The 19,828-nt window shown below is 33.9% G+C and overlaps 2 protein-coding genes across 23 annotated transcripts in view; one reads left to right on the forward strand and one right to left on the reverse strand.

Annotated features, from left to right (window-relative positions):
- Nucleotides 1-19,828, reverse strand: part of LOC7465998 (diacylglycerol kinase 7) — a 128,348-nt gene that overhangs the window by 48,403 nt on the left and 60,117 nt on the right. For 3 of the 22 annotated variants that reach the window (XM_052453882.1, XM_052453877.1, XM_052453875.1), the window contains one exon: nucleotides 15,342-15,511. The exons of 9 other annotated variants lie outside the window; for them this stretch is intronic. Coding sequence is in view for 9 of the 13 variants with exons in the window: in XM_052453890.1 (XP_052309850.1) it covers nucleotides 15,561-15,719; nucleotides 16,364-16,480; nucleotides 17,134-17,221 (364 nt within the window). In the remaining 4 variants the exon portion in view is untranslated. 10 more of the 22 variants (XM_052453889.1, XM_052453888.1, XM_052453872.1 and 7 more) reach the window with 8 other exon arrangements.
- LOC18109451 (glutamate receptor 2.8) lies at nucleotides 8,881-14,466 on the forward strand. Its single transcript, XM_024604696.2, has 5 exons — nucleotides 8,881-9,064; nucleotides 11,205-12,490; nucleotides 12,598-12,910; nucleotides 13,029-13,444; nucleotides 13,640-14,466. Exons 1-5 carry the CDS (start codon nucleotides 8,881-8,883, stop codon nucleotides 14,324-14,326), a joined length of 2,886 nt encoding a protein of 961 aa, XP_024460464.1. The 3' UTR covers nucleotides 14,327-14,466.

Raw genomic sequence — 19,828 nt, forward strand, 5'->3', positions numbered from 1 at the left:
TCTTCCACTCCCATAATTGTGAAGATTTAAAGCAACAATCGCTCTTACACTATTTGTTCTGGTTTGATTTTTTTTTTAGCTAGGATCCAAGACTTGTTAGGATTAGGGTTTGAGCTTACTAGTAAAAGTTTTGGGTCAGTTTTTGTAAATGGATCAATTCAGCCCATAAGGGTGGATCAATTAGGGTTAATTTCTCAAAACTATTTAAACATACGTAAAGCCTAAATTCCAAAACCTTTGATGAATAACACTTATGAACTTTTCAGTTTAAAGTGTGAGAGAGATTCTTTTATTTTTTTTGTTCTTAAACGAACTCAATCTGTCTTATCAAAGATTAACTAGCTTTATGATATCATTCGACTTCATTCCAATAGTGCTGATGCATTGAGATATGTTTTTATTGTGTCACATTCCTATTAGACCTCTCTTTGCTTTCTGAGATGAGATCTCAATCTTGATTGTGAGTTGCATGACCATGTAATCATGAGATTCGCATCAGTTGGTATCAGAGCTATGCTCTAAAAACAGGTTATATCTTTCTAAATTTTTTATTTTCCTAGTGTTCGTTAAGTTTTTTTAGTGTTTGCATCAGTAGTTAAAATGATTAATAGTGAATTACTAAAATGATTTTTGTTTCTTTTAACAACAGTAAGAGAATCATGATTTCCAAAAATACATATTGCAACTTATACCTTGACGGTGTTGGGGCCTATTCGAAGTTAAAACGATAAATTAAACTTTGCCAAAACTTCCAAACATTATTTAAAACAGATATTTTAATTTTCTTGAGATTTTCATTTACAATTTAGAGCATTGGACTCTAGTCAAAATCTAGCAAGCAAGATTTAATTGACCCAAAACAACTTGAATTAACTTGTTAAACTCGTAATTTAAGTTATGAATTTAACTGAGCTTGATAACATTATTTTTTAAGAAATAATTTTTATTTAAGTATATAAAAATAAAAATATACACTATTAGAAACGCAATTAGATAAGATTAAAAAAAAATAATGGTTTGCAAAAAAAATGCTTACATTATAAAAATATGAATAAAAGCAATGTAAAAATTGAATGGTATGTAATAAAATAATATACAAAATATATTCTTAATTAAATTTAATAAATTAATATATTTATATTATCTTAAATTAATTAATTTTTAAAAAATAAATTTAAACTAGATAATATATATATATATATATATAATCTTTTTCTCATTATTTTTTGTTTTAAACTCCTTTTGTTTTCTCAATTTCTTTTTTTTTTTCTCATTTCCTTTTGTTTAGATTTTTTTTCTTCTCTCTTTCTTTTTAATTTTCTTTTCACTGATGCCCGTAAAAATATTAAAAATCATGGAGACATATAAATATAGTTAAATTGCAAGAAATGGAATAAATTATATGAAAATAGTTAAAGCTTGATTATCATTTTTTATATATTGTTATTGATATGCATATTTCCAACAATTAAAGACTTCATTTTCATACCATATTGAATCCATTGATATCTAATTTTAATGTGTTTTGATCGAGAATGGATAGTATGATGTTCACTAAAATGACTTGAATTTTGGATGTCACGATGCAACTCAAAGTTCTTTTACATTGGGCCAAATTCATATAAGAATTTTTGTACCCTTAACAACTATTTGTCATTTTCAGTAAGAGCAATGTATTCAACCTTTGTAGTGGATAATTTAACTATTAGGCCAAGTTCATATTTTTGCATCATTAATTGCTATGAATCTGCTTCCTTGCAAAAGTCATTAAGTATCTCGATGTGAATTTTCTGAAATCAACATTACTAGCTATACATGTATTTATATATCCATCTAGAATAGGTTTATCATTTTCAAAACATAGACTAAAACTAAAAGTGCATTTGAGATACTTAAATATCCATCTTTTTTTTTTAACATATCTCTCGTGAAATAGCCAAAATTTCTCATTATTTTATGTTACTTCATGGAGAAATTTGGTGTCAGACGAAAAAGTCAGAATAGCCATGGTGGAACTAAAAAACCACAGTAACCCTCCCAGCACAACCTAACTTCTGATAGATTAAGGGTAAAAACAGTGTTATCACTATTAATATCCACAATTAAATTAGTTTGTATCCACAATATCATTCACAGTAAAATTGCCATAACTCTATTTAAAAAAAAAAATTGACAAATGTTTTGTCGAATCATGCCCCCACTTAATATCATGCCATGCTATCGTTAGAAATAAAGTTCATTTTTACAATTTAAAATATAGCATATTTTAATTAAAAAACTGACTTTACAAAATGCAGCACTGGATTTAATGAAAAATGAAGAAGTTGAAGCAATGATGTAATGCTAAGTTATATTTTTATCTTTTCTCTTCCTTGGCTTTTTGATAATCATGCAATGCTAAGTTATTTTTTTTGGTTGAAAAGATATAGAAGCCTTCAGATTTCTAAAAAAAAATATTTTTGTTTTAAATTAATTGTTTTGGTGGTTTTAGATTGTTCTAATATGTTAATATCGAAAAAAAATTTTAAAAAATAAAATAAAATATTATTTTAATAGATTTATAAACAAAAAAATACTTTTAAAAAAAATTGTTACCACAGTACCAAATAGAATTTCTAACCTCTTGGTTGTGTTTGTTTATGTGACTCTATGGTGTGTTTTAACTTATTTTTTATTTTAAAAATATTAAATTAATATTTTGAGAGATGAATGTAGCTATACTATACTACAAACCTTCAATGGCTTTTCCTTTTTCTTCAACAATACCGCAAGAAGCTTGAAATCAAATGTGGTTCATGCATTGATGTTTTCTTGCATGTTACAGTATCACTATTTCACTCTTGAAGTGTTTTGCTTTTTATATCTTATTTTTTTGTATTTAATTTTGTGAATTATTTAATAAATAGTGAAGCACCATCATAAATCCCAATTCTTTTAATTTTTATAATTCGGCTTACTCTTAATTACTACAAGTGTTTGGATGGATTTTCTTGGTTATGCTTTGGAAAATACAGTTTGGATAAAAATTATGGATATAATATCTAACCCTCCCTCCAATATATATATATATATATATATATAATCTTTTTCTCATTGTTTTTTGTTTTAATCCTTTTGTTTTCTCAATTTTTTTTTCTCAATTCCTTTTGTTTAGATTTTTTTCTTCTTTCTATTCTTTTTAATTTTCTTTTCGCTAATGCCCGTAAAAATATTACCTGAAAGAGAACAGACTGAAAGAGAACTTCTATGCTGCCAAGTCCATGATTAAACCCCTCGGTTTAGGATACTAGAAAATTGACATGTGCCCTAACTTCTACATGTTATACTACCTTGAAAATGCTGAGCTGACCGAGTGCATGACATGTGGGCATTCCCGTTACAAACCCAGAACTGGCAGAGGAAAGACTCTTGTGGCATATAAAAAACTTAGATACTTCCCAATCACACCTAGACTGCAAAAGTTATTCATGTCACCAAGGACCGCTGAGCACATGACATGACACAAATCACATCATGCGGTTGATGGAGTGATGGTGCATCCTTTTGACGGCAAAGCATGGAAACACTTTAACAGTGTGCATCCTCACTTTTCAGCTAAATCAAGGAACGTGCATCTTGGGTTGTGTACAGATGGATTCAACCCATTTGAGTCATTTGCTGCTCCTTATTCTTGTTGGCCGGTCATATTGACGGTTTATAACTTGCCACCGAGGATGTGTATGAGGGCGGAGTTCATGTTTTTATCTATGGTCATACCAGGTCCGAGCAGTCCGGGGCGGAATATAGATGTTTATCTTCGACCGTTGATTGATGAGTTGACATAGTTGTGGTCCTCTGGAGCTTTGACTTATAATATCTCGAGGAAACATAATTTGGTATGAGAGCGGCTTTGATGTGGATTATCAATGATTTCCTAGCTTATGGAATGGTTTCTGGTTGGAGCACGCATGGAAAACTAGCATGTCCATACTCTATGGAGAACAACAAGGCATTCACACTAACAAACAGGGGTAAAGCTTTTTTTTTTACTGTCACCGTCGTTTCTTGCCACCGAATCACAGGTACTGAAAGAACAAAAAAGATTTCTTTGTTGGTAGAGTTGAAAAGGATGTTGCACCCCCACGTCTTTCTGGTGAAGAATTGCATGATGTTGTGTCAGAGTACGGTATTGTGTTTGGTCTCCAATCAGGTAAGCATAAGTTTCCTGGTTTTGGTTTGACCCATAATTAGGTGAAGCGAAGTATCTTTTAGGAGTTTCCTTATTGGAAGACCAATCTTCTTCGTCATAATCTTGACGTCATGCACATTGAAAACAACGTATTTGAGAACATTTTCAACACCGTCATGGATGTGAAGGGGAAGACAAAAGACAACATCAAGGCTAGATTGGATGTAGCGTTGTTCTGTAACCGTAAAAATATAGAGTTGGTTTGTGATGGGTCATGGGTCGCAAAACCAAGACCAAGCTTCGTGTTAAAGAAAAACGCACAACTACTAGTCTACAAATGGCTTAAGAGTCTGCGTTTCCCCGATGGACATGCCTCGAACATATCAAGGTTGTTTAATACGGAGGAATGCAAATTATTTGGAATGAAGAGTCATGACTGCCATGTGTTTATGCAAACACTCATCCCATTAGCTTTTCGTGATTTGTTGCAAAAGGAGATATGGGATGCACTCACGAAGATCAGTCATTTCTTCAGAGATATATGCTCCAGCAAGATGAATGTTGATCACATTGAAAGGCTTGAAATGAATATCGTGGAGACAATATGCAAACTTGAGATGATATTCCCTCCATTATTTTTTGACTAAATGGAGCATCTATCTGTACATTTACTGTTTGAGGTAAAAGTTGGAGGACCGGCCCAGTACAGATGGATGTATCCATTCGAGAGGTTAGATATTACAATTGCTATGTAATTCATAATTAAACATTTCTTAATTTTTTTAATTGATAATTTTTAATTAATTCTATATATGTAGGTACTTGTTCAATCTTAAAAAAAAAGGTTAAGAACAAGGCGTATGTTGAGGCATCAATATGTGAGGCCTATATTGTTGAGGAGATCTCAACATTTATCTCATACTATTTCGAACCTCATTTGAGAACGAAGATCAACCGTGTTCCACAGCATGATGATGGTCGTGAAGTGCCTTTAAGTGGAAACTTGTCAATATTCTCCAATCCTGGACGACCCACACCTAAAAATATCGTGAGGGGAAGATATTTGTCTGAAATAGAGTTCAGACAAGCACACAATTATGTCATATTTAACTGCGATGAGCTGAGACCTTTTATTAAGTAAGTAGATGTTCGACTTAAACTTTGTCAAAAGTGTATTTATGTTTTGTGATACCATAAACTCATATAATTTGGAACAATCTTGCAGGCAACATCAACGATACTTACTATCCAATAACTCACAGCTAACTGAATCCCAGATCTTTCAATTACAAGATGAACAATTTGCCACATGGTTTAGAACACATGTAAGTCCTATCACAAACTCATTATCTCTTGCAATGTAATTAATTGTACGTCAATATTACAGAATATCCGTTTATTGATTATTGTTGTATTTGATATACAAGATTTATCAAATGGGAGGTAGTGCTGCTATTTCACTGTCTTTACTAAGCTTGTGCCCTAAAAGAAAATTCAAGTGCTATAACGAGTATTTTGTCAATTGATATGTCTTTCATACTGAAGAATACGGGCATGGAAGAAAGACATACAACAGCGGTGTTTGTATTAAGGGATCGACTTCTAGTGAGTTTGGAGTTGACTACTACGGTAGATTGGAAGAGGTCATCAAATTGCAATATCATAGCGAGCAGAATAGAGTGTTTTTATTCAAATGCTATTGATATGACACAACTGACAAAGGAATCAGAGTAGATCCTCACTATGGTCTCGTTGAAATCAACTCAAAAGCTAGACACCGTAACGTAAACGATGTCTTTGTTTTCGCAAAGCAATGCCAACAAGTTTATTACACATACACCCCTTCCTTTAGAAAGAACCAATCAAGAGTTGATTGGTAATCCGTTTTAAAAACCAAACCCAAGGGTCGTGTCGAGGTTGTTCAGGATGAGAACGAAGACACAAGTGTGATAGATGAAGTCTTTCTAGCTAGTGAGGTTGTTGAACCATACCGAGTTGCTCCTTCGATTGACTTAGACGAAAATTTAAATTTTCGTGTTTTCGACGATAGTGTTGTTGATGTTGATACAGAGGAGTTGAATGCTGTTTTGAGCTCTAGTGAAGAGTGCGATGAAGATGATAACAATTCAATTGAGGACGAAGACGAAAATTCTGACAAAATATGTTGTAAAGCTTTATTTTTATAATGTAATATCAAGGATGATATTTTGAAACATGGAATATTTATTTTATAATTGCCAGCTCTTGTTATTGTGTTGTGCGTGCTGTAAGTTTGCAATTCAAGAACAGCACTTGCAAAAAAATTGTCAGTTTTACCGAAAATAAATATGTTAATATCAAAATAAATTTTAAAAAATAAAATAAAATATTATTTTAATAGATTTATAAACAAAAAAAACTACTTTTAAAAAAAAATGTTACCACAGGACCAAATAGAATTTCTAACCTCTTGGTTGTGTTTTTTTATGTGACTCAATGGTGTTTTTGAACTTATTTTTTATTTTAAAAATATTAAATTAATATTTTGAGAGATGAATGTAGCTCTACTATACTACAAACCTTCAATGGCTTTTCCTTTTTCTTCAACAATACCGCAAGAAGCTTGAAATCAAATGTGGTTCATGCATTGATGTTTTCTTGCATGTTACAGTTTCACTATTTCACTCTTGAAGTGTTTTGCTTTTTATATCTTATTTTTTTGTATTTAATTTTGTGAATTATTTAATAAATAGTGAAGCACCATCATAAATCCCAATTCTTTTAATTTTTATAATTCGGCTTACTCTTAATTACTACAAGTGTTTGGATGGATTTTTTTGGTTATGCTTTGGAAAATACAGTTTGGATAAAAAATATGGATATAATATCTAACCCTCCCTCCAAAATATATATATATATATATATATATATATATATATATATATATATATAATATTTTTCTCATTGTTTTTTGTTTTAATCCTTTTGTTTTTTCAATTTGTTTTTTTTTTCTAATTTCCTTTTGTTTAGATATTTTTTCTTCTCTCTATTCTTTTTAATTTTCTTTTCACTAATGCCCGTAAAAGTATTAAAAATCATGAAAACATGTAAATATAGTTAAATTCCAAGAAATGGAATAAATTATATGAAAATAGTTAAAGTTTGTGAAATAGGATAAATTTTCTTTTCTTTTGCTTATTTCTGGTTTTCTTTTTAATTTTCTTTTCACTGATGCCCGTAAAAGTATTAAAAATCATGAAAACATGTAAATATAGTTAAATTCCAAGAAATGGAATAAATTATATGAAAATAGTTAAAGTTTGTGAAATAGGATAAATTTTCTTTTCTTTTGCTTATTTCTGGTTTTCTTTTTAATTTTCTTTTTATAAACTTTGTATGGTTGAGATTTGGGTATGAAACAAAAATCTCATGTTATGTGCCTTATAACGCAAATTTAAGATGAGTTTGTGCCCGAGTCAACTTCAGAATGGTCCGCAATGGTTGATTAACAGGTCTGAATTATAGTGTACCTATAATAAAAAATATTACAGCTAATTCTTTTTTTTTTTAGTTTAACGTGGGTATCCGGGCCAGCTTGCGCGCACCTCGACTAATCCCACGGGCCCTGAAGTTAATGACCATGTAAGCCTCCAGTGGCCATCATATGAGCAACAACAGGGCTTGAACCTGAGACCACAGAGAAAGCAAACTTCTTGGTCCCAAACTTTTACTATTAGATCACCACCTAGACGGTTTAATTCTTGTATCTGATGTCGTGGTTATAGATATGCCATAAATTTAATTTTTATTTTATAATCATATCCACGTTATATATTTTCTAAAACAAAAAAATACATGTTAAAATATTTTACACCACAAAAATAAACGTTGACAGAGTCCAGTGAAAGATGCATCTGACCTGCCGCTACCATCTGGAAGAAAACAACCTTTTCCTCTCTGCATGTTTGACTCTATGAATCACAATTGTTATTTATCGATCTTGCTGCCTTTTCACTGCCTTTTCAAATATATTTTCTTAAATAATACAATTTAATAAAAGTCAAACTTTTCACTGCCTTTTAAAATATCACAGTCGGAAAGTGTGACTTTTTCAAAATACATACAGTACAGGGAAAAAAAAAGGGAAAAAAAGAAAGTACAAATAAATCTCAAAATAAACATGATTTAGTTAGAAGATATTTCTTATTGTTTAATAAAAATGAACAATAAAAATGATTAAGTGAAAAATGATATTGTTGCGTCGCTATTTGCAATTATGTCATCACGATATATTTAATATTTAAAAATAAAAAAAGAAAAAAGAAAGTATATATTGTACCAATAAATCTCAAAATAAACACGTATGGTCAATTTATTTTGCCTTCCTGGTTATTAACTATAAATTAAAAGAGATGAGTTTTAATTAATATTTTTTATATTTAATGTGCTGATATTTGATATTAAAAGAGCTAAAAATATTATTTTACTATATTTTTAAATAAAAAATAAAGAGTCACTGCCGCGTGAGAAACATTTAATTTTTACAATTACACAACATGGTCGCGACAAGTACGTCCAAATATGAGCCAGCTAAAATTTGCTAATGGCTCCACAAATATTAAGCATAACCAGAGTTGCCATCAACAACAATCTTCATGAGAATGGCAAAGCAGAAAAGCTTCTGCTGTTTTCTTTGCTTTCTCTCAGTTATTCTGTGGAGTGAGCAGGTGACAATGGGGAAGGTGATTATACGAGTAGGAGTGGTTCTTGATATGAACTCAGTAGTCGGAAAAACGGCAGAGAACTGCATATCTGCTGCAGCAAACGATTTTTATGCTAGGAATGCTGATTATCGGACTAGAATCTCTCTTGTCACCAGGGATTCCAAAGGGGACGTCGTAACAGCAGCATCTGCAGGTACCACTTCCCTAAATATTCACCCACGAAATCGAATACATGATCACACGACGACAAAGAGGGAAGTGGGCCACTGGCCACTTTTGTCTTGTGTTCTACCTAAAATGCACTGTATATGTAAAGATCATAACAGCAAATTTTCAGATGCTTAATTTATTCATTTTATACTCTCTCTCTCAGTGTGTTTTTAAACCAGATCTTGTGCTTAAAGCACTAGCTAGCTAGAATTGATGGTATTTTTCAATGATTTTTTTTTCCTTTTTATTGTTATTTATATTTTTTCAATAATCTCATATTTAATATATATTTGATGATGTGATTGATATTGCAATTGAATTTATAAAAAAAAATCTAGAATTAATTGTTTTTACATTTTCAATTGTTTTTTTTATCGCTATATCAAATAGGGTTTTATGTCTAGTTTATAGGATTTTTTTTAGTGCGATTCTACATTTTATTTGATAGTTTACTTATTTTTATTTTAAAAATTTGTGAAGGTTTTGAGATAGTTTGGCGTTCAAGTATTTTATCTGAAAATGAGTAGTAATACAAAATTAACTAAATTCATTGCCTACAACGAGTTTGTTGAGAAAATTCATCAATATATCAAATTCATCATCCACAACTCCTACTTCTCTCTCATTTTGTAATTAAAATAAACTTAATCAACCAACAACATTAAGAATCATTCATATAAATCAGCATCAAAAAATTTTATTCGGTATTGGAAAAATATCGGCATCTTAATACATCTCAAAACTTTCACTATATAATAGAATTATAAAATATTTATTTTTTTTCAAAATAAAAAGATTGAAGAATAAATTATTCTTGAAATACAATAAGATTAAATTGAAAAGTTGAGAGAAATCCTCGCAAAACTAATACCCTTTATTTTATGACAAAATGATCAACTTTAACACTTTAATTTTAAATTCAACTGTATAGAAATGAAGAGTTATATTTCTAGAACTTTGATTTTAGCTCGATAAAATGGTGAATGAGCTTCAAATATGAGGAGATTGAAGACAGGCTGCTCATGCTGTCTCTTTTTGGTTTTTCTCCTGGTGCGCTCTTCTCTTTTTCTCTTACAAAACCCATTGCAGCTTTTTTATATTTAAATGAGAGGTATACAAACACCATGTCTCTTTTAGTTTTTAGTTTTATTTGGTGTGAGACCCTAACAAATCTCCCCCTCATGTATCATGTGTGGAGTTTTTTTTACCGGCGATCAGCTTGTAAGTTTTAATTTGATAGGTTCTACCAAGCCCGTTTGTCTTTCACAGATATCAAACTTCTCTCACGGGAGAAGGTTGATTATCATTTTTGATACATTGCTATTGATATGGATATTTTCAACAATTAAAGACTTCATCTTCATACTATCTCGAATTCATTGGTATTTAATCTCAATATGCTTTGATCGAGAATGAATAAGATGATGCTCACTAAAATGGATTGTACTTCAAATGTCACAGTGCAACAAAAAGTTTTTTTGCATTAGACTAAGTTCATATAAGAATTTTTTTATTCATAACAATTATTTGTCTTTTTATCAAGAGCAATGTATCCAACCTCTGTATTAGATAATTCAATATATTTTTGCAATATTAATTGCTATGAAACTGTCTCCCCTGCAAAAATCATTAAATATCCCGATATGAACTTTCTAAAATCAACATCACCATCCATACATGCATTTGTATATCTATCTAGAATAGATTTATCATTTTCAAAACATATACTAAAACTAGAAGTGCATTTGAAATATCTAAATATCCATCTTATTTTTTTTTAACATATCTCTCATGGAGAAATTTGGTGTCAGGCAGAAAAGTCAGAATAGCCATGGTGGAACTAAAAAACCAAAGTAGCCCACCCAACACAACCTAACTTTGAGAGATTAAGGGTAAAAACAGTGTTATTACTATTAATATCCACATTTAAATTAGTTTGTATCCACATTATCATTCACAGTAAAATTGTCATAACTCTTTTTTTTTTAAAAAAAAATTGAAAAATGTTTTGTTGAATATGCCCACACTTAATATCATGTCATGTTATCGCTAGAATTAAAGTTCATTTTTACAATTTAAAATATATCATATTTTAATTAAAAAACTGACTTTACAAAATGCAGCACTGGATTTAATGAAAAATGAAGAAGTTGAAGCAATCATAGGGCCTCAAAGATCATCAGAAGCCAAGTTTGTGATAGAGCTTGGAAACAAGACACAAGTGCCAATTCTCTCTTTTTCAGCTACTAGTCCTGCTCTCACTCCAGTTCAAAGCAATTACTTTATCCGGACAGCTCAGAGTGATTCCTCTCAAGTGAAAGCCATTGCCAGCATTGTCGAAACTTATGGTTGGAGGGAAATTGTTCTAATCTATGAAGGCACAGAATATGGCATTGCTTTGGTTCCATATTTGCTACATGCCTTCCACGAGATTGGTACTCGAGTTCCCTATGAAAGTTGCATTCCATCGTCTTTCGATGACACTGAAATCATGAGCGAGCTCCAGAAAATAAAGAAAATGCAGGAAAGCGTGTTTCTGGTGCACATGACAGCCTCCATGGGATCCAGGCTATTCTTACTCGCCGAAAGCGCAGGAATGATGAGTGAAGGGTATGCATGGCTCGTGACAACAGGATTGTCCACCTTATTAGATCCTGTGGACGCAAAAGTAATGGATTCTATGCAAGGTGTATTAGGTGTAAAGCCATATGTACCAAAATCAATAGAACTTGAAGGTTTCAAATCAAGATGGAAAAAGAATTTCAACTCTGAAAACCTCTTTGGTTTATGGGCATATGATACAGTTTGGGCGATAGCAATGGCAGTGGAGAGGGCTGGCATTGTGCATTCTAGTTTCTTAAAACAAAACGCAAGCAACAGGTCAGTTGATCTTGCGGCTTTGGGAATCTCAGAAATGGGGCCAAGACTCCTGAAGTCCATATTAAACACTACCTTTGATGGCTTGAGCGGAAAGTTCCAGTTGGTTAAGGGTGAGATGGCACCTTTCGCCTTTGAAATATTCAATGTGGTGGGGAGATCAGAGAGGGTTATTGGATATTGGACAGAAAAAGGAGGACTTTCTCAGAGCTTGGATAGCAGTAGTAAAATATCACACTCAAATTCCAAAACCAAACTGAAGCAACCAATTTGGCCAGGAGGCACAATACAACAGCCGAAGAAATTGAGGATTGGGGTTCCAGTGAGAAGCGATTTTAGCGAATTTATAAAAGTCGAATGGGATCAGCAGAGCAATGAGCCTATTGTTTCAGGCTTCTCTGCAGAGGTTTTCCTTGCAGTGCATGATATATTACCATTTCCCCTTCCGTATGAATTCATACCCTTTATGAACGAAAGTAGTAGGAAGAGTGCCGGGACTTACGATGATCTTCTTCGGCAAATCGAACATCAGGTCCGTGTTATGCTACTTAAAATCCATTTTTCTATTCTAATTTGCTGTAGTAAAAAGCTTGAAATTAAGTTCATAAAAAGAGTGACCTTGTCTTGTTTGTCTTTCAGAAATTTGATGCAGTGGTTGGAGATACAACGATAGTGGCTTATCGCTCATCATATGTAGATTTCACCTTGCCTTACTCGGAATCAGGCATAACAATGGTGGTTTTGATGAAACGCGATGAGAGGGATAACATGTGGATTTTCTTGAAGCCACTAAGCCCGAAACTTTGGTTAGTAACTGGAGTAGCCTTCTTTGTCACAGGTTTAGTGGTATGGGTGCTCGAACACCGTACAAACACAGAGTTTAGGGGAACACCAGAGCAACAACTGGGCACAGTTATTTGGTTCTCCTTCTCAACACTGGTCTTTGCACATAGTAATTAACTTCTCTAACTTTCGTGTTTTTATCTTCTTTATTTTCTTTTCATAATTGATTACAAGCGCAACTAAAGTATGAGCATGAATCATTAATTTTTCCTTTTTTGCCGTAATAGGGGAGAGGCCAGAGAACAACCTAACAAAATTTGTCTTGATCATATGGATGTTTGTGGTACTTATTATATCTCAGAGTTACACTGCTAGCTTAGCCTCAATGCTAACAGTACAGCGGATGCATCCCGCATTTGTTGATGTCACAGAGATCCAGAGGAATAATTACTTTGTTGGACACCATAAAGATTCTTTTGTGAAAGATTTCCTTAAAAAAGAATTACATTTCAATGACACGATGTTGAGGGAATATAGCACTCCAGAGGAGTTTCACGATGCGTTGTCTAGAGGGTCTCATAATGGTGGTGTGGCTGCTATCTTCGAAGAAATTCCCTACGTTAGACGCTTCCTTAACGACAAGTACCGCTGCTCTAAATTTCAAATGGTAGGACCAACCTATCAAACCGATGGATTTGGCTTTGTGAGTGACTCTCTCTCTCTCTTTCTAAAGTTGTTAGGTTTTAAGTAGAACTCCATGATTATCAGGCTACTTATAATTAAGGCAAAAGTGATCATTAGCCATTGTTAAGCATGTATATAACTATTACAGAACTTAAGCAGTGAGTAAACTTTCTAATCAGCTCGATCTATTTTCTTCTTCTTTTTTTCATTATAGGCCTTCCCACTTAACTCCCCACTAGTCTCTCATATCTCAAGAGCAATCTTGAATGTCACTGAAGATCATGATAAAATGGAAGCAATTACGAGTAAAAGCTTTGGTAGGGAAATCACCTGTGAAGATCGAGGAGCTGAAACCTCTTCAGGTGGTCTAAGGTTGTCTAGCTTCGCGGGCCTCTTCCTTATCTCTGGAGTTGCTTCCATATCTTCGCTCCTGATATATATCATTAGGTTCCTTTTCTCAAATTATCCTGCTTCGAACACAATGCATGAAGAACAATCCATGTGGCTGAGAATTCTTGAGGTAGCAAAGCGTTTTGACCAGAAAGATCCCTCCGTCCATCATCTTAGGCGAGCTGAATCTAGAGTTCACCCTGTCACAGGTCCTGAAAGTATTGGAGCCTCACCTGAGACTGGCAACGTGCATGAAATGACTTCCAATGAAGGAGCCGAAGATGTTGGAGAAAATCAAAACCATGACAATCTTACCTCGGGGAATAGTGGTACAAATTTTATTGCCTCCAATGCAGATACTGTTGCCCCTAACACTCCGGAAAAAAACCGAGCTTCACCTGATACTGCCTATGTGCATGAAATGACTTCCGATGAAGGAGCCGAAGTTGTTGTTGGGGATCAAAACCGCGGGAATCCTACCTCAGTGAACAGTGGTAAAATACTAACATAATGTAGCCCACAATAACCAGCTGTACATGAATAATGGTGAGCCACCATCCATTCGCCAATGCTGATTGAAAGTTAACATATGATGTCCTTGTGGTATATATTATGTTTATGGCAATCAGGGCATTGAGGAATTCACAGCTACTACATGACTAGGATTTTTTTTTCTATTTGAAATACAAAACCATGATTTAAATACAGCATTACTCTTTTTTTAAAATATATATATATATATACACACACACCTCAAATACAAACCATAAGAGGTTATTTGAAATTGCATTTCAAACATAATTTTTTTTAAAAATAATTTATTTTAAATTAATTATTTTTTATGTTTTGGATTTTTTGACATGCTGATGTTAAAAATAATTTTTTAAAATTAAAAATATTATTTTAATGTACTTTTAAGTAAAATATACTTTGAAAAATAATTGCTACTACACTTACAAATATCCTATAAATAACACGAGCTTATGATCTTTTATATATACTTGAAGCGCAAAGCACTTCAAATGCTAGACTTCAATCTTCAGTGATCATAAGTTGATTGTCATTTCGGTGGTTAAGGATGGTGGTTTTACAATCAACAACACAACAGTAATAGACAAACGGTATGCTTTCTTTGTAGAGAAAGTTGTGGATGTCCAAGCTCCTTGCAAACAGAGAAATCATAAAATGCAACTTTGGTTACCTGTTTAATGGCAGAATTTTGAAATTGGATTTGGGCGCTTCGACGTAGGAGAGCTCTCCTGGTAGATGTGCTGAATATCCTTCCTTGAAAATTTAAGGCTAAGCCTGGAGAATTGTCCTCTGAAGGTGCATTTTTTGTCGCTGTGCATAACTTATCAGAGACAAGTTATCCTTTTTTTTAGTGTAGTGGTGGTTCAATAATCATCAACTTTTCTATATCTAGATGGAATCCTATCAGGAGCTCTACCTTTGTAGGTACAAACACAACATTGTCCTGCACATCAAGCTATAGCCCTATCACAAGCATGTTAGATGGAAGCAAATAATTTCAAGTAGAATTTGACTGAGTTGCTGAGCAACTTGATGATTTAGATGTCGTTGCAGGTCTTACAATGGCATGCAAATTTACAGCAAATGTACTAGCACTGTTATCCATAAATAAAAGTACAAATTTACACCACGTTTGCCAGTGATTTCAACCCTGAGGAAATGCCACCTCCTTCTAGGATACAAACCTAAACCAAAGCAACCCAATACGCCTATTCTCATAATCCATTAACCATGAGAGATTGAAAAGGCACCCTCTTAATTTCCACAAATGTTGAGTATTCCTTGCTCATGGGCTGCTTCCAAGGTTCGACGTCCATCTGCATATAAGTATTTTTCCATTCTCCACTCCTTACTTCCAATCGTATTGCTGCAGCCTGAAAGACACCAATAAAACTTGTGAACAAGAAAGCATTACTTCAAGAGAATGGGGTTCAACCGTCAAAAGCAACACAATGCCAGCCTAGGTCCTCTTTCCATTCATTCAGCATTTAAGAACTTCAATATACGTAATTATCAACTGTGAACTAGGATTAAGAAATGGATGTTTGGATTTGGATAAACCTGCTTGTAACATTGAATTATAGTTGATAAATCTTTAACCAAATTATAAATTCCATCCATCAAAATGTTAAACCAAAATATTGTATAACAATACACTTCATACAAAAGTAATGCCCAAAATTCATGTGCACACACATGCACATGCATGCCAAAACACAAAATGAAATTTTCAAAATATATAGATTCTTGCTCAACAATATTTTATATTCAGTCTCTCAGATGTCTGCAACACAATTTCTTTAGAGTTTATGATGATGTACTAATTTCTTTGATAAGATCCAACTGCCAGATCAAATACGCAAAAAGAAAGATCCAAGGATCATATACTATGAAGCTCCAAAGCAACATAATGTTATCCCCCTTATGTCCCAAAAAAGATTTTGTGTAGTTTTCTAATATGCAAGGGATTACCATGACAAACTTAAGCAATTTTAAAGTTTCAGAAAGACTGCAGTACCTGGGCTATGTGTTTGGCGGAGATGAGTTCAACCATGACAAATGACGCATGCCATCCATGCTTTAAGCCAAAAATCTCTAGGAGACCATCATCAACATGGGCCTCAACAAAACCTTTCTGAAAAAGAAACAATGAAATTTATATAAATGATAAATCATTCTTAGGAATCGGAAAAGTAAGCAAGCATAATTTAACCAAGCATGAGAATAAGTTTCAATTTACCTTAAGGTTATGTTTGGTTTGGAGTGACGGGGTTTAAATATTACAAGGGTTGTATGATTATAGTTGTTTGTTGTAAACAACAACAAACAACTAGAGAGGAGGAATTATTAAGGGGTTATAAATTACTTCTCACATGGTGCAAATTAGGGGGTAAATTTTAACCTACGAGAGGAAGGGAAAGGATTTTCAGGGGGGGCAAAACTTCTCTCCTTTTTTTTTCTCTTCCACAAACTTGAAACCTATTTTTTCCTCTTTTAGTCACCCCTTGTTAGTGGAATCTTCTAAAATACATTCTTTAATATTTAATTCTAACTGGCCCCATTAACACATTACCTTTTCTAACCTCTCACCAAACGATGTTAATAACTCACTTTTACACCCACATCCGCAGCCTTAAGAATTACTCTTGTAATTATTATCACCATTTTCTAACCTTGTACCAAACCCAACCTAAGCCATAGAATCACAGCTATCACATGGAGATGGATACTCAACAGAGCAAAATTGACTGGTGTTAAAAATAGACTCGGAGGACAGATGTGTGATACCTTTTCCAAATACTGTCGTTTAGGACTACCCCATGGATTTCTTCCACTCCCATAATTGTGAAGATTTAAAGCAACAATCGCTCTTACACTAGAACAAAGAACGCACGAGTATAAATTAATTATGAAAAAAATAGCAACATGAAGGATTAGAAAAAACAGTGCTACATGTTTGAATATCTCTAGCAATAGAAACAAAAGAAATATTTGGGTCAGATAAAACACTTTCACGGGTTTATGGAATTAAATAGATAGTTATGGGTGGCTAATACAGAAGAGGTAGTGCTCATATGCATCTCGTTACTTAAATCATTAATGTATCTCAACAGAAATCACATCAATCCCACTACCTTTAATTTAGGAACAGGTATCTCACTACCAGAAAACCGGAGAAAAGCAACGGAATTACCGACGGAAATAATTCCGTCTCCAAATCTGTCTGTATATACCGACGGATTTATTCCGTCGGTACTTCCGTCGGTATATACCGATGGAAATATTCCGTCGGTATATACCGACGGTTTTGCCGACGGAGTATACAGTTCGTCTGAAAATACGCAACGGCATGGTGACGTCAGGCGATTTTATCGACGGAAATTATCGAGGGATTCAAACTGAGATAGCCGTACAGTGACGTGGCGCTGTCACCGACGGCATCACCGACGGAATCACCGATGGAAGTATTCCATCGGTGATTCAGTCGGAAAAAACCATTATATGCCCCCATCTGTCGACACTCTCTTCCTCTGTTTCTCCTTCTTCTTCTTTCCCATCCCACCTCTCCCCTCCCAAACTGCAGCAAAACACCCATCCCAAACTCTCCACTATTCTCAACACGAGCACTCAAGTTTCTTATTTCTTGTACGTGGTCACAATATCCGTTTCTTGTAGATTTTATCATTTTTTTGTAAGTAAATCTATCCTTTTTAGTTTTAATATTTAATTGTGAATTTTATTGTTTTAGTATATGTATTTTGTTAGCGTTTGTACTTGTTTAATTGTTATTTGTCAAAGAAACTTGTAGTATGAATGTATAATTTTGTAGTTGTTATAGTTTGTTTTAGATTTTGTCAAATTATAATTGTTTGTAAATTGTTGAAATTTTGTTTGACTTACACCGAATTAAATGTGTCGTTGTGATGAAATAAATAATTAATAGCTTGTTTAAGTGTCTTGTTTAATTGTTATCAATTATATTTCGAAGTTGTGATTAATTCTGTAAATTTATATATGTATAAATTTGTATGTATGAACGTTGATAGTTGATAATTGATAATGAATATTTAACATAAGTGTTGTTTTAGTTTGTTGGATAATGTCGGGGAAAACCAATATTTTTGTTATGTTTTATAGAGGTTCAATAGAAGTCATGGATGATCGTTCATGGATGTATCGGGACTCACCCCAGGGATTGCGGAGGATGGATTATTGTAACGGTGTCCAGGGTTTTATTAATTTCGCAACATCTATTCCGAGGAATTTTACTGATGGCGGTATTAGGTGTCCATGCAGGAAGTGTAAAAATTTAAAGTTTCTGCATCAAGATGTTGTAACGATGCATCTTCTAACCAAAGGGTTCATGGAAGATTACGTGTTGGTATGCTCACGGAGAACTATTTGTTTCTGATGAGAGCATGGAAGAACAGGTGGTTGGGTCAACTTCTAGTGCTAGTAACATGCATGAAGTTGGAAATGAGAACAGTAATCCTTACAGGAATATGGTTATGGATGCAATGAGAATGAGTGAAGCTAATGTCAGGGAATGTCCAATCGTAGAAGAAGAACCTAATGCAGATGCAGCAAGGTTTTTTGATCTGTTGAGAGATTCTGACGAACCATTATGGGATGGCTGCACGAACCACAGTAAATTATCAGCCATAGCACAGGTGTTCACCATCAAGTCAGATCACGGGTTGAGTGAGGCCGGTTATGACAAGATTATTGAATGGGCAAGAAGCATTTTACCTGAAGGGAACAGGCTGAAAGAGAACTTCTATGCTGCCAAGTCCATGATGAAACCCCTCGGTTTAGGATACCAGAAAATTGATATATGCCCTAACTTCTGCATGTTATACTACCTTGAAAATGCAGAGATGACCGAGTGCATGACATGCGGGCATTTCCGTTACAAACCCAGAACTGGTAGAGGGAAGACTGTCGTGGCATATAAAAAACTTCCATACTTCCCAATCACACCTAGACTGCAGAGGTTATTCATGTCACCAAGGACTGCTGAGCACATGACATGGCACCAATCACACCATGCGGTTGATGGAGTGATGGTTCATCCTTCTGACGGTGAAGCCTGGAAACACTTTAACAGTATGCATCCTCCCTTTTCAGCTGAATCAAGGAACGTGCATCTTGGGTTGTGTACAGACGGATTCAACCCATTCGGGTCATTTGCTGCTCCTTATTCTTGTTGGCCGGTCATACTGACGGTTTATAACTTGCCACCGGGGATGTGTATGAGGCCGGAGTTCATGTTTTTATCTATGGTCATACCAGGTCCGAGCAGTCCGGGGCGGAATATAGATGTTTGTCTTCGTCCGTTGATTGATGAGTTGACGCAGTTGTGGTCCTCTGGAGCTTTGACTTATGACATCTCGAGGAAACAAAATTTTGTTATGAGAGCGGCTTTGATGTAGACTATCAATGATTTCCCAGCTTATGGAATGGTTTCTGGTTGGAGCACGCA

The sequence above is a fragment of the Populus trichocarpa genome, chromosome 6 (assembly GCF_000002775.5).
Source record: "Populus trichocarpa isolate Nisqually-1 chromosome 6, P.trichocarpa_v4.1, whole genome shotgun sequence".
Classification (NCBI taxonomy): Eukaryota; Viridiplantae; Streptophyta; class Magnoliopsida; order Malpighiales; family Salicaceae; genus Populus; species Populus trichocarpa.

Bases quoted from the DNA above. Each gene is read 5' to 3' on its own strand.
- LOC18109451 (XM_024604696.2), top strand. From the start codon at position 8,881: ATGGGGAAGGTGATTATACGAGTAGGAGTGGTTCTTGATATGAACTCA. The intron at 9,065-11,204 runs GTACCACTTCCC...TACAAAATGCAG, and splicing joins CGTAACAGCAGCATCTGCAG to CACTGGATTTAATGAAAAAT. The intron at 13,445-13,639 runs GTGAGTGACTCT...TTTTCATTATAG, and splicing joins AAACCGATGGATTTGGCTTT to GCCTTCCCACTTAACTCCCC.